The sequence below is a fragment of the Nannobrachium achirus genome (assembly GCF_963921795.1).
Source record: "Nannobrachium achirus genome assembly, chromosome: 1".
NCBI classification, from domain to species: Eukaryota; Metazoa; Chordata; class Actinopteri; order Myctophiformes; family Myctophidae; genus Nannobrachium; species Nannobrachium achirus.
Genome location: NC_137810.1, coordinates 39,167,896 through 39,183,960, shown reverse-complemented (window position 1 = coordinate 39,183,960; position 16,065 = coordinate 39,167,896). Strand labels below are relative to the sequence as shown.

At 44.2% G+C, this 16,065-nt stretch overlaps 1 protein-coding gene across 1 annotated transcript in view; it reads right to left on the bottom strand.

The window, feature by feature from the left end:
- The window catches only part of LOC308291594 (microtubule-associated serine/threonine-protein kinase 3-like), a gene marked incomplete at its 5' end in the record, with an annotated part of 50,052 nt that extends 38,308 nt beyond the window's left edge, over positions 1-11,744 (bottom strand). Inside the window, 2 exons of the mRNA XM_080733648.1 lie at positions 5,396-5,485; positions 11,698-11,744. Of these exons, the coding sequence (XP_080589774.1) occupies positions 5,396-5,485; positions 11,698-11,744 (137 nt within the window). The remainder of the gene's footprint in view (positions 1-5,395; positions 5,486-11,697) is intronic.
- Positions 11,745-16,065: the final 4,321 nt, after the last annotated feature.

Sequence of the window (16,065 nt, the reverse complement as noted above, 5' to 3'; positions counted from 1 at the left end):
TTAGCTCAAAGATCAAACTGAAGATATAATTACAGCCTGGAGATGTGAAGATTGCTAGAGCGTGATGATGACATGAGATCACATCACATGAACACAGCGAGGACAGGAAGAAGCTTGAGGCATGGGGATGTTACAGAGGGCTAGTTTACATATTGTTATTATCAATAACACTGTGAATGTGGGGAATAAACTAACACAGCAACCATCAGACTGCAGGAAACAAAAGGAGCGCCTTGAAAAACAGAATAAGACAAGGTTTGTAGGCTATGTGTTTGTAAACACGTGGCAGACAGTGAATGATGATGAATGAGGAGTATAGTATAGTCATTCATTTATGACAAAGATAAAACATGACGCTATGTTGGGTATTCATTTGTAAATGATAAAGTCTATGAAAAACATTAGAAAGCCTACTCGAACTGAACGGTTATAACCACTTACACCCCAGCACATTGGTTCTCAAAGTGGGGTCGGGGGACCCCCAGGAGTCCTTGAGGGAGTTCCAGGAGGTCCCCAGCTAAATGATAGTTTGGAACAACCAAATGGACCCTTTATGGGTATGTAACTCTCAGACAGTGTACAAATAACCAAATGTCTATTTGGTTCCATTTGTACACTATCAAAGTTAAATTAACATTGATTACTATAATTGGGGTCCCAGAGATAGAAATGCCATTAATGGGAGTCCGTATAGCCTAATGCATGTCAAACTGGGGGTCCTTGAAATTAATAAAATGCTTGAGAAATGAGAATCACACCTATAGAGCTGTAAAAATCACTCAGTTAAATTAACACTGATTAGCCTACTATATAAATCGGGGCCCCAGAGATAGAAATGCCATTAAATGGGGGTCTGTAGCCTGTCAAACTGGGGGTCCTTGAGATTAATAATAGTTGAGAATAACTGCTATAGAGCGTAAAATCTTCTCTTCTCTGGTGTATCCTTTCAAATGGGGGTCCGCGGGCTACTAAGTGTCAATTTGGGGGTCCTTGACATTACATTTTGAGAACCGCTGCCCTAGCATCCCTATTCGATGGTAGCCTACTACGACTACTAACCTCGATCGTTCCCAGCATTTGTAACGACGTTCACCAAAAAACAGACACAAGGCACACAACGCGTCGGGAGCTTGTAGCAATTTTGGGGGAGAATCAAGTAAGTTACAGTCAGCAAAATGTTGAGTGGAGAAGATATTTAGTATCTACCAGGTTAAAATAGGCCGTGTAGGTTGTCGTTTACTGGATGTGAACTAACTAGCATTTAAAGGATTTTAACGTGTTACCTTTTGGATCTCTTGAGCAACGCTCCAGTAACAAAACGACTCTTGTGTTGTTGGTGGCTCGGGTGTCCGCCGGCGGACCACTGGCTCGGGTCAGACATTCTGGAGGATTGGTGGTCCTTCTGATCTACTGGCCCTTCAGACTAGGTTTATGGTCACACAATCCACAGGCTGGAACCCCCGAAACTCCACAAACATTGATAGATCCCCCATGGTTTCTCCTCACACAATTTAAGTCCCTTTGTGATGCATATTATATGCAGCACACTGCAGCTGCAGCTGTGTGTGTGTGTGTGTGTGTGTGTGTGTGTGTGTGTGTGTGTTCTCGCTCAAAATAATCCCAACTCGCTCAATCTGATTGCATGATGCTAAAAGGACCACCACACATCTAGCTATGAAGACCACGTTTAATCGCGATTAAAAAACGAATCGGTTGTGTGTAACTATGTAGTCCATTTAGATGATTGTCTCTGTGTGTGCGCGTCGGCGAGTGTAAACACAAGCACACTTTGAACGCGGATGGATGGACGCTGGTCGTTGTGACGTGCTTGGATCGCACCACGCATCTTTCTGAGCGGGGGGGTGTTAGCCACAAGCTACTGCAGAGAATGGTACATTCCACTTGCTGCGTGGTGGCAACTGGCAACAAGCCAACAACACAAAACACTAAGACATTTGCAATAAAACAAGTAGGGCTAACAATAGGAGAAAAAAAATTGCAATTATGGGAAATTGCAAGTGTGGTTACACTGACGCTAGTTGCGAGGAATCCACTGGGAACTGATTTCCGTTTAACTTTTTATATTAGGCTGATATGTCTAGTGACGCATGACCAAAAGCTTCACTTAATAGGATATAAATGGATAAATGTGGGAGCCAGAAGAAAAATATACAGGAACTTGGAATGCAGCATTACAAGCTTATAACTCTATGATTACAAGTTGTTGTTTACTTCCACATTCTCCACAAGAAGACTATGAATTGGGAATTTAAGTAGCCTAATATGTTTTGTGAGGTCAGTGACCCTAATAGTTCCTTCCTGTCATGATGCTCTCTCCGAGTGGTCGTTCCTGTGCGGGAAGGGGCACTAAAGCCAAACCTCTTAACCACTAGCCTAAAGGGGGCTCCCCCCTTGGCCCGGGGGAAATGTTAGACTTTTTGTCACCAGGCAGAGGCAGTTTTACATTTCTCCACAAAGAAGCAGTGTAGCTTCTCTACTGCAGTGGTTCCCAAACCTTTTAGCTTGAGACCCACATGAGAAATTAGACGTTTGCCCTGGACAGAAATCGGTATATAGGCGGCCTTAAGGCCCTATCAGAGTACAGTCTGTGGTGATAAGTCATCACCGTGCGGTGTAGTTTTCTAGCTATCACCTAAAAATGTATTACAAAGACTAGGTGATAGCTAGCCTAGAAAACTACACCGCGGTGATGACTTATCACCGCAGACTGTACTCTGATAGGGCCTTTAGGCTTGTTACTGCTCATAGGACTTGATAGTACAATAGATTAATCAACACTTAGTATTGAGTGGGGCAGGGGTAAACGCTTCATGGGTCTTCAGGTGGGCACCCTCCTTCATCGGTATGTAGTTGATAGGCCCATGACACGACACATCCACAGGGCTCAACGGCGACACCTGGCGTCCCAGATGTGCCCCCCCCCCCTCTGCTTTTACCCCTTGATGGTCAAATCTCTCTTGATGCTGCTTCGTCCGGCAGCCTCTGGCAGTAATTTGACAGCTTGTTAGGAGGCCTTTCCTCACACTCCCATCCCCTTAAAGCCGAAATGAAACCAAGTTTTCCACTCACTCCACTTCCAGAAAGGAGGTACAGAGCACTTGGGAGAATGTGATTTGACGGTCACAAAGTGTTAGGTATGGCCATATTATCACTACAGATATGCTCTAAAAGTGTGAAAAAAATATTTTTGATTTCATTTGACTTTAAGAAGCTTGATTGTAGACGTGGCTACAAATCCTCTACAGCTGCGTTGTTCTGCCTCGGCTACCATGTGTGAGTAAATAATGACTAGATAAATAACTGGATTCATTGGGTTATTTGTTTCCTGTTTGCTGAAAAGTAATGGTTTCCGTTCCGACAGTGACACTATGCTGGATGCTGCTGCCTGTGTTTGCTGTAACGCCTTCCTCCACATCACCCAGGCCCGTTGCCAAGCAACCCACATAGACTGAGAGAGACAAATAAGAAGTGATACGTTTTGCCACTGGGAGCATGAAAACCTTTAAAAAAAAAAGGCAGAAAAACACGTGGGAGATTTTGTTTTCCACGTGTTCCCGATTGCCAAGTGTTTTGCCCTTTGCACAGTTTTACATACAGTACCGCTGCTGTCTGGTGGAGACCGTGTATCTCCATATTTCAACTTTTTATGTTTTAGTTTTTTCTCTGTAAATTAATGTCCTACTTTGTCATACAGCAATAACACACAAAATCTGCAAAAATAGCTGATCTACAAGCTGACATTGCAACAGATCTGCTGTTTTTGGTGTTTTTTTTTTGTTTTTGTTTTTTTGTTTTTTTTAAAGTGGTTAAATCTTTCTGTGGGTTTTAAACATTTACATCCTTTGGGAACACGGTTTATTTTTTATATTTCCTGATAAATGTTACATACAAGGTTTCCACCCGATGATATGAAACAATGAATTGGAGTTTAATATGTGATATATATACGGTAATTGAAAAAGGAATGTATTTCATGATGCCATTCCTGAATTCAACCAAGGCCAACTCATGTCTTCAAACGTGGGAGTGGCCCGTCATCGACATGTGGATCAAAGTGTGTATGCCGGCGGTTCTTAAAATGGGGTCCGGGGACCCCTAGTGGTCCATGAGAGGGTTACAGGAAAGACCCAATATGGAAATTACTCAGGAGTCACGACGATCAGCCAAAGCTCTGTGTGGGATGGAGAGGATTGGATCACAGAACCAAGCTGTGAAGAGGGCACTCCTACACCAATGGTTCTCATACTGGGTGTCGAGCGAGCGAGCCGTTGTGAGCTTGTAGTTCAGCTATTTTCAAATATTTATCTGTGGAACCTAGTTCAACTAAATGTAGTGCCTACAATTCCAAGTGTTTGTCAGGGTGGGGGGTCCCCAGTTCTAATAAGATTATTTGGGGGTCACTGCCTGACAAGTTTGGGAAGCTTGTCCTAAAAATTAGAACATTGATGCATTATAAAGTGAAATTAATGAAGGAACAATTTTTCTTTGTGGAATGAACTTTCAAGAAGCTTTTGACATCATTATCTTGACATCTCTTTGTAGGCCCACGGCACACCAGTGCCAACATCATGGTGTAGACTGAGAATCCCTTCATATCACATATTATGAGCAAAGTCATTGATCTTCATTGTTTCTGCAATGTGACTGTGAGTAATGTGATGTTTGCTGCCACAAAGGCTGAAATCAATAACTCATCTAAACACTTTCAACTTCAACTGAGAGACAGTTTAGAAAACCTGAAGTTTGGTTCTGTGATTGCGATGACAAACAGTTTTAGGACCTTTAAGGACAACCGGATCTCAATGTATGGATATATATGGGTACAGCATATTGGTCGGATCAGAGATTCTGACTAACCAACAATCTGACCAACTTCACCCTGGGCACCACACTCCCTTAGATCCTCTGGGCGTTTGAAGTCGATTGGTTACCCCCCACTGCCCCCACCGCCATCATTGCTGTGATTGGCTGAAACGCTCTGTTTCACTAGGAAATACGTCACGATATGGTCGCAAAAAAGCATTTCCTCTGGTCTTTAATTACATTTTGAATAACAGTGAACCTAGAACTGATGACCAGCCTACACCGTAAAACGGCGGTTCTGACCTAGCGGTCCGGCCACTCTAATAATGTAGCCTGACAGCACATCGCGGGTTCGAGTCCCGATCCTGGCAATATTTGCTGTCTCTCCCGATCTCTCTCTCCTCGTTTCCTGTCCATCTCCACTATACAATATAAATCAAGAAAAACAGTGGTTCTCAACACGTAGAGATTCGCTCAAGTAGTTCATATAGTAGATGATGTGGAGACACATTCTAACATTGAACAGCTGTCTCTGGAATGGATGTCAGGGGTGAGTGCGGGGGTCTCTTACCTCCAGGGGTGCAGCGTCTGTAAGGGGCTGCAGGGACTGCAGGAGCTGCATGGGCTCAGCAGGGTGGGACTCTGGCAGGTGGGGGACAGACTGTAAGGGAAGACATGTACAGAGAGATCAGTGTGCCGAGTCAGCATAAACAAAACGCAAGTCATCTGACCGCCAGTCAGCGGCTGTTACGCCGCTGCTCTACTCCTCCTTTCCACGGGCTGGCTGACATTAAATGGATAGTTCACCCCCAAAATGACATTTGGTCTATCGATTACTCACCCCACGGAGGCTTGAATTCATGGACATTTAGTTACCTAAGGCAATCATTTGACTGGTAGGAGTACCAGTCCAGTAGGAGACTCAAAGAGTCCATTGAGTGAGTCCGCCGGTCATCAAATTATTGGCTTATGAATGCGACAAAAACAAAACAATCTCGATGAATTCAAGGCTTCATGGGGGGATTTTTGGGATGAACTATCCCTTTTACGATTTGATTTGATGGTGATTAGACGTTGTTTATGTGTAAAAGAAAAACACGTGGCTTTCTCAGAAAGAAAACGTCAAGGATAGAAAACACGATAAAGTTCCTTTGTGGTCCTTGGTAATAAACAACAAAGAACAGGCATTGATACAAGACATTCTACTGTTTTTCTTTTCTCTCTCTTAAAAAGACTGCAATGCTCTTTATGGTATGGGGTAACATATTCCCGTTTACTGCTCTATCTAAATGCAACATTTATCAATATTAGTTTTGAACTTAGGCAAGTGCAGGTCTGCAATGCTGGCCCTCGCGCGGTGGGGTGAATTTCAGTGCCCTTTAAAAAAAATCACTGCAAGGTTACTGGGGGTGGGGGGCTCTCTTATTACAGGTGTTACGGACCATGTTTCTCTGCATCATCTGCAACAGACACCTGTGTTTACACTGACACGACTGGTTTTACATAAGAGGAGACTCTGTGTCCCGGCCCGCTATTTAACACTTTCAGTGGATTCTGAGCCAAGTCCGGAGGTCGTACAGCAGGAAGTGTTTCGTGAAGTACTCCGAGTACTTGCATGTTTACATAAGTAAAAGTGTCAATACTGGATTAAAAATGTAATTGAGTAAAAGTACAAAAAGTATCAAAATACTAAAAGTACCAAAAATAAAGTAACCTACTCATTGTGCAGAATGTCCCCATTTCACAAGTTCAAAATATATACAAATCTTTTGAAAATAGCAGATCTACAAGCTCACAATGCATTGCGATGTGACGCATTGTGAGCTTGTAGATCGTCTAGCCAAAATAAAACTTCCCACAAAAATCTCGGAAACGTAACTTTGGTCCATTATCTTTCCCCTTTACTAATACCAATTGGTATTGTACTTTTTAATCGCTTTTATTGATGATTAGTCACCTTTACAACGAGGTCACCTGTGATGTCACAGTGATGTGTCAGGTTCTGACACATCAGCTTGTCCGTATACGGACAAGCTGTGCCGGTTCTGACAGTAAACTGCGACCTACGGTCGCAATGATATTTAGATATGTAGAGCTCTCCATAGCTTTAGATTAAAAAAAATGTACCTAGTGTTTGATAGGCTATTACCATCTTTTTTACACAATCCCTAAAATATGAAAGGTTGTATTATGTTTGTATCCCAACCTGAAAATGCATTTTCTGGTCACTAAAGAGCTGGGGGATGGGGAGACCCCTGTTACTGAACAAACACTCAATGGCAGGGATCGCTATCAGAATATAGAGTGCTATTAACACTTATTTTAAGGAGAAATATCACTTACTCTGAGTCTGCCTATAATTTAAAATGTTACAACAGTAGTGAACTCCCAGAGATTTGCTCCATGTGCATTATCGTCCTAACATCACAAACACGCCTGCTCAGCTCCTGTTGCGTATAACAAGATGCTGACTGGGCGCTTATGCTGTATATTGATTTCCTGACATCCCAGGGGCGATTCTAGGATAAGACCCTTAGGGGAGTTCAGCCCCTAAGGCACTGCATAACATTTAATATACAACATTATTACACGGCTTGGTTGAATGCTTGATTCTGTTATTTCTTGATAACAGACTGCCCCACACTAACAGACCGATGCCTAATCAAAGGCTCAGAGCACCTGCTGCACTCTGGCTGCAGTGCACTGTGTGAATTTTGTGCCGTATCCAACATGAGAGCCATGTAAATAAACACACAGTGTCATTTACAACTAAACATTGCTCTCAGGAATGTTAAAAACAATATTTGAAGCGAGAAATAGACGATTCAGTATCAGAAAATGGATTCCACTTCCTTGTTTTTCCAAGTCGACCGTGTTGCACTGGGGGGACGCCCAGCGCAACACAGAACTTGTATGGAGGGTCCCCTGGACACAACATATGTTCTGAAGGGGTCCTTGACATGATAAAGTTTGAAAATGATGACTATTGTACAAGTAGAACAGAGATGATAATTCTCCCACAGTGCTTCTATTGTCTCTGTGTGCTGCAGTCAGGGGGTACTTACTGCAGACACATAGTCAGGGGCTGTAGCCGTAGCGAAGCACTAATGAAGCTGTTGTCATAGTAATACAGTACAGCCAGGGGAGATGCAGCCCCTGTATGCAGGACTGTGATGATCCTGTCACGTGTAGCTATAACTCACATGCCCGGTCGCCAGAGGAAAACCTTGTCACTGTACACTGCACAGAAGTGTGAGTACAGTGACAACATTTTGAATCCCCAAAACGTTGCATGTGAACGGGACTATAGATGCGGACAATCCTCAATTTTACGTATAGCCAAAAACCCTAGACATAACCCTGATCCTAACCTTAGCCTCTCAAAACTAAACTATGCCTAAACCTGCACAATGTAGAATCTCTCTTTTTGGCTGGGGCCACAAGGTAGTGGTCCAGGCACCTAGTAGGCTGGTAATCCAGCCCTTGCAGTGTTGCAGGTTTGAGTCCCGATCCTGACGATCTTTGCTGCGTGTTTGATGCCATGTTCTTTGTCAGATCTCTCTAGCCACTTAAACGCTGTATGCTTAGTAGACTGGAGTCCCCCAGGGCTCTATACTCGACGTCTCGACCCCCTACTGTTTTCACAGTACGCTAAATATCTTTGCAGAAATGCTCACCAGGGACGCTAGGGTTCATGTGGTTAACCCTGGCATCCCGATTTTGGGATGTCATTATGGACGGGGGGAAAAGAAAGAAAAACAGCCTGATCTATAATAAGCAGTGCGTATGTTGAGTAAAAACCCTTTTATTATTAGGGCATAGAGTACAACAGCAACTGTTTCAACCACACATCTTTCTTCCTCAAGGTGTGATCTGTAATCATTATGAATAAAGGCTTAATATTATTATTTTCTGTGCTGTGTGATTGTGTGTGATGAAGACCTATTGGCTCCCTCTCTCACTCAACCATACCTGCCAACCTCAGACCATCAAATAAAAGGAGATTTTGTTTCTCTCTCTCTCTCTCTCTCTCTCTCTCTCTCTCTCTCTCTCTCTCTGGGAGAATCTCTCATGTCCTCTTTGTGCTTATAGCTCGCAGATCAAGATCAGCATCAGAAAACATTAGAGAGAGAACATTCTGTGATAAGAATGTCACAGGTTTGATCCCACCACCAGCAATCAATATCTCTCTCTCTCTCTCTCCCCCCAAAACAACACGCTTCGGCTTCAGGCAGACACTGAATCCCACACCCGCCTCGTGGGATTAAAAGAGCACCAGCTGAAAGACTCCATATGAAAATGAAATGACTCACCACCACGATCAGCCAAAGCTCCATCATGTGGGATGGAGCGGATTGGATAACAGCAGCGGGCTGTGAAGAGGGATCTCCCACACAGTCAAATCCTGAGTGTATGCATTTAACTCAAGAGAGTCCACGAATGGAACACATGCAAAGTGGACCTTCTACAAAAACAAAATGCAACCAAATTCAATTTGGTTCAATTGAGGTTTGATTCCACATAGGGCTGTCACAATTATTACATAATCGTCTAATTGCAATTATTTGAAGAAATCGTGATTTTTTTGCATAATTGTCATAATCGTTTCCATGTTAAGAAATGTTAATATAGTTACAAACACTTTCAAAAAGTAGTGGAAATAGCAGATCTACAAGCTCACAACGCGTCGCGTTGTGAGCTTGTAGATCGGCTATTTCCACTATCAATGTTATTTTTTAAGTAGTAAGTTGTCAAATATGTCAGTAATTTCTTTGTATATTTAGGTTAGGTGTCATATCTGCCATGTGCAACTTCAAAGCCTAAAAGCCAAACAGAAATGTAATTGTCAACGACAAAAGCACAATTAAATTGTTAATCGCAATTATTTGAGTGACAATTAATCTTAATCATGTAAAATGTCATAATCGTGACAGCTCTAGTGGTCAGAGATTCTACAAAATGCATGTGTGGACTCTCTGAGTTCAATGTGCACTCAGGATTTGACAGTGTACCCCACCACCCCCAAGGATACGTTCACTCTGAGAGGAGAGGGGGTGGATTCTGAACTGTAAATCCCTTTGATGCAGCTATAGGAAGGGCGGAACAACAACAACAACAACAACAACAACAACAACAACAACAACATGATAAACCAATCATTCCAGAAGCTGTGCAGTAGACCTGAGTCTAGAGTTGTGTAGGAGGACGTACATTTAATTTCAAAATCTGATTAGAGGATGAGCCTCCTTGAAATGCATCATCAACTACCACGTTACATCTGATACCCACATGTCATCTAAAAGAGAATGGATTTAGAATAAGGAAACAAAAGAAATGTCAAAATACAAAAAAGAAAAAAAGAAAAACAAGAACATAGTGTGTTTTCTGCAGAGATTCCGGAGTGAGAATTTAGAGTGGTTTTAGACAAAGAGAAGGGTATTAAACACATGGGATTGTAGAGAATACTGTGATAAAATGAGATTAGTGTCTAACCATTATAGGCCCCCATGCAGGGGCATACAAGACCCCGGCCCTTCCTTTCTTCCCCTGTATACCAAATCTTTTTTTCTCCACCTATTATGACTGGCCAGAGTAGTGATGCTATAGGGTTCATGGTAATGACACATTCAAATGCAAAGTAAATCACCTTAAAATGTATCTCAGGTTCAATGCACCTCTGTTCGTTTTCCTCTTCAATTCATCACTATAGGACTACTATTTGTGTGTTACATAGGCTGAATTTTGACAGTTTCTGTGGCAATTTAATGTACACAAACATTTAAAAAGGCGATATTACAACACTAGATTCAGTAAAATAGTTTCCATACATTTAGTTAGTGGCATAAAATCCATAGGTTGCCACCTGTAACTCCATACAGCCACAAAGTCCAACATTCTGTCAGACACCTGCCATTGCAGTACCCAGTAAAATAATCCATTTGACCATTTGTAACCGAGAGTTGGTACCTGATGGATCCTTATAGCATATAGGTCCACTTGGTTCAATCTGTACACTTAATAAACTTAATCATGCAGGGATTATTATTAAGCAATCATGCAAAATGACAGCTCAGATAGAGGAAAACTTGATGACGCAGATTGTGTCTGTATCCTCAGGATCTGGTGCATCATATATCACATTGTCAAATAATAAATCTGCTTCATATTGTTGAAAGAAAATGGATTTCCAAAACTCATGGACATCATGCTGTTATAACTTATCTAACTTGTCTGCAGTGGTGTAAAGTAATTAAGTACATTTACTCAATAACTGTAGGCCTTTTTTTATGTATTTTTACTTTACTGGAGTATTTCCAATTAATTTCCAGTAGCCTACTTTTGCTTCTACTCCACTACATCTCAGAGGCAAATATTGTACTTTTTACTCCACTACAATTACTTGAAAGGTTTAGTTACTAATATACTTACTTTGTAGATTTAGATTAGTATTACAAAACATTAACCACTTCCACAAGCATACATTTTTGGCCATTTGAAAATAGCAGATCTTCAAGCTCACAAAGCATTGAGAAGTGAGCTTGTAGATCTGCTATTTTCAAAAGATTTTTTATACAATTTTCAACTTGTGAAATGGGACATTCTGCATAATGATGAGTAGGACTTTGTAGCCTACATTTTGGTACCAATACTTTTGGAGTTCTAGGCTACTATATGGGCTGAATTCCTGACTTTTACCTCGGCTAACAGATTAGGTTCTACAGTGCACACTTACTGTAGCCTATAAATAAAATACATTTAGAAGGGGTCTACCTTTTTCTTACTACTGCAGTGCTGTGCTGCTGACCTGACAGACAGTCATAGTTCACACCGTTTACATTCCTACAGACTACAGAGTAATCAAACAAAACTTACTCCAGAGTGAGAGAGGGGATCTTCAGTTTATCTCGCCTCGACTTCATTGTGTCGCCACTTTGGACCAAAGAGCTGGCGCTCTGTCTCTCTGTCTCTGTGTCTCTCTCCGTCTATGTGTGCAAAATAAATGCCACTAGTAGACCCCCGTCACCTTGTCACCGCAGCGCGCACTGGCATCGCCTGTCATCGTGATTCGTGCGACTCAGTCTGGCAACTAAAAATAACTTCCCGACGGGGTGTCGCTTTACCATCGGCTTCTTCAGCAGTTGTACAGTAGTTGTTCCTATTGGCGAAAAGAAATGAAGAAAAAAGAAACGGGAAAAAATAACGGTTAAGTGGTGATGTTTCTAAGTGGTGAACCGCCCCCAAAAAGAACTGTGCATGGTGAAAGTGGAAGACAAAAGCCTTTTTAAAAGTGCACGGCGAGCAATCGATGCGCGTTCTCGTCGTCTACCCTCCCCAAAGCGCACGACTGACTGACTGAGATGTGATGATCTGAGTCTGAGCCTGAGGATGATGATGATGATGATGGTGGTGGTGGTGGTCACCTACCACCATGTGACTGCTGGTCGCGGTCTGTGTGTGTGTGTGTGTGTGTGTGTGTGTGAGAGAGAGAGAGACTGCGCATGTTGGGGGGGGGGGGATAGCCGGCGTCGCTTGCCGTCTTGCCGAAGAGGACTGATTTCTAGCTCTACATACATCGCATTATAAATTTAACATTGATAACATAATTAGCCTGATCATCATTGTTCCATGGCTTGATTAATTTGTTCGTCGATCCGCCTGGGGTTCCTAAAGACACCCACATAAAAGACGAACTTGAACTCGATAATTATATAGACATGATTATCTGGCTTTTAGGCCTATGTGTTGTTGGCACTAAAACATATAGGCCTAGGCTACAATAGAATAGAATAAAATAACAAATAATTCACGACATAGATGTAGGCCTACTGCAAAAAATAAATTGACGTGTGTGTGTGTGTGTGTGTGTGTGTGTGTGTGTGTGTGTGTGCGTGCGTGCGTGTGCGTGCGTGCGTGCATGTGTGTGTGTGTGTGTTATCGCTCATGACATGTGTCATGATATCCAACAGTGACACTTGTTATCCTTCCTTGTTGCTATGGAGCTCATACCCTAGCCCTATAGAGCTGGACTTGACCCTCTCTCTCTCCTCTGATCAGTAGCCAATTTCATTGTCAGAACATAATAAATACAAATAATCAACATATTAGGATATATGTTATTAATCCGCAATGTATAGCTTCCATGGAGACACAAGACACCAATAATCCTATACTTCCAGCGGCGGGAGTCCGCAGGACGGCAGGAGCCACGCAGCGGACGGTGGTGCTGGTCCTCCCTCGGGAGGGCACTATGATGACTGGACCCCAAACCCTCTCCTCCGGGGAGGGAGGGTTCAGTCTGACCACAGTCCACTGTCCAATGCACTCTTGCGCTGTAGGAGGCCATGTATTATGGCAACCTACAATGCAAACACAGTGAGGGAAGAGGCGAGGTTGGAAGAGCTGGCACACTGTGCCGAGGAAAGGGGAGTGGAGATCCTGGCAGTCCAGGAGCATAGGAGAGTGCACACGGATCAGCCAATTAACTATCGCAGAGTGGGGGGGTGCACGTTCATCACCTCATCCGCATGGCGTAATAATGCCCAGGCAGCAAGGTGGCGTGGGACTCATGGTGAGCTCCCGAGCACAAAAGGCCCTCCGCAGGGTGCATCCACACACCAACAGGATCCTTAGAGCCAATTTTCGAGGGAAACCCAGTAACAGCGGCCATGAGTGTGTGCTCTCCTACCAATGTAGCACCGATTGAGGAAGTGGAAAGGTTCTACGATGACCTAAGAACAGCGATCCACCATGTGCCTGCTCACAACTTCCTAATAATCAGTGCCAAACAACAGCTGTTCAGCACCTATGACAGGATCAAAGGGGAGGAGATGTTGGAGAAAGTGAAGAGAGTGGAAGCAGAACATGGCGAACAAAGACACAAGGAGTCATGGAAGGTCATAAACGAGATGAGTGGGCACAAGAGGGCGAGAGAGGGACAGCTGGCAGGCTGCAGCCCAGAAGAGAGAGTGACCACCTGGTTCACCCACTTCCGGGATCTCCTGGGCACCCACCCAACAGTGGACAGAGCTGAGGAAGAGATACCTGCAGTCCTCACAAATCTTGAAATTGACGATGGCACAGAGTTTGCCACAGTGAAGTCCACCCTGAAGCAAGGAAAAAGTGCTGGGCCGGATGGTATCCCCCCAGAGGTCCCTAAAAACTGCAATCTCGACAACATCATACTGGAGATCTGCAACCAGGCTCTGATAGATAACATCAAGCCCGACATATGGTCCCTAGCTAACATCATCTTATCTCTTATCTAGGTCGTCCTCAGACGAGCCCTCCATCGTTGTTTCCAGTCATCTCGGTTCTCCATACATCTGGCCAGCTCATTGGTGTTCTGTGTCCCTACGTCTTCCTTGAGTACGTCCACGTATGTTTTTGTGGGACGTCCTCGCGACCGGTGCCCATGTGTTGGCTCCCACAGTACCAATTTGCTGGCTGGAAGCTCCTGGTGTCTTTGGCAGTGTCCTGCAAGTCTCATTCTTCTGGTGGCAATTTTCTCGCTTACCCTTGGTATTCCCTCATACAGGCTCCTGTTGGTAACATGTGCGCTCCTGTTGATGTTGAGTACTGCACGCAACATTCTAGTGTAGCACCCATTTAGAGACTTCTGCAGGGTTGGCTTCAGGGTCCAGCATTCACTGCCATAGAGGAGAACAGACTCCACTGTTGCAAAGAAGAAGCTAAGTTTGATTTGGCGGGGGAGGCTAGAGTTCCATACACTGTTCATGCCGTTCAGGGCCCTCCAAGCGAGTGCCTTCCTTACTTTGAGGTCTTTCTCAGTTGAGTCGACCCATGCGCCCAGGTACTTGAAGTCCTTGACTTCCTTCAACACAGCTCCTTCTGTTGTTGTCAGAGGTGAGTGATCAGGTAGGTTATAGGTGATAACCTCAGTTTTCTTAGCATTTAGCCTGAGACCAACTTTGGCACACTCTATCTCCACCCTGCTCAGGAGTTCTTGTGCTTGTTCCATGCTGTCGGAGAGCAGGCTGATGTCGTCCGCATAGTCCAGGTCTGTCAGAACTACTGCGGGATGCCGCCTTGACCTCCTTGGTGTTAGCGTGAAGCCAAGCTCTTGTTCTCGTCCACCTATGGCTTTCCTGAGCGCATAATCTAGAACTATGATGAAGAGGTAGGGGGCCAGGGTGTCTCCTTGCATTACACCAGCTCGGATGTCAAACACCTCACTGCTGCCGTCTGGGGTCACCACTTTGGCCCTTGTTCTTGCGTACATGGTCTCGATAGCCCGGAGAATGTTGGGAGGGACATTGTAGGCCTCAAGGATCTTCACCATCTTGCTTCTGTGGATAGAATCAAAAGCCTTTTTGAAGTCAATGAAGCACAGTACAGCTGCTAGGTTGTCCTTTTTCACCTCCTCTATTAATCTCCTTAATGCCAGGATCTGTGCTACGGTTGTTCTCTCCTCTCGAAAACCATTTTGGTTCTCTCTCAGGTGAGGGTCGATGGCATGCCGTATCCTGTTCAGTATCATTCGGTTGAAGACCTTAGCAGTGATACATGTCAGGCTGATGCCTCTGTAGTTGTCTGGCTTTGAGAGGTCCCCAGCTTTAGGCACCGGGATGATGTTAGACAGAGACCATATTTCAGGTTGCTTGTTGTGCTGTAGAGCATTGTTGCAAAAGTCTAGGATGAGGTTGTCTAGGTCGCAGTTCTTCAAGACTTCTGGGGGTATGCCATCCGGCCCAGCGCTTTTTCCCTCTCTCAGGGTGGATTTTGCCCTGGCGAGCTCGCTGATTGTGAAGGGTCCATCGTCGATGTTCAGGCCCTGGAGGACTGCTGGTATATTTTCCTCTTCTCCCTCTTCCACTGATGTTCCCAGGAGCCTTTGGAAGTGGTCGAACCATGTTGCCACTCTCTCTTCTGGGCTGTGTCCCTCAACCTGGCCCTCCTTGGCCCTCTTCCGCCCTGTCATCTCATTTATTACCTTCCAGGCCTCCCCGTATTGCCTTTCACCTTGCGCTGCCTGCACTCTTCGCACGCTTTCCATCACTTCCTCCCCTTTGATGGTGTCGTAGGTGCTGAAGAGAGACTGTTTGGCTTCGTTCAGTGTCTCGCGACCCTCCTCTGTTGGTTCCCGCTCAAAGTTGAGTCGTGCTTCCTCCATCCTGCCTCGTGCTGCATCATCCCGGTGCATCATCCCGGTTCCCAAATCTGGAGATCTGTCTAAGCCAGACAATTATCATGGCATTAGCCTGACCTGTGTCATAGCGAAGA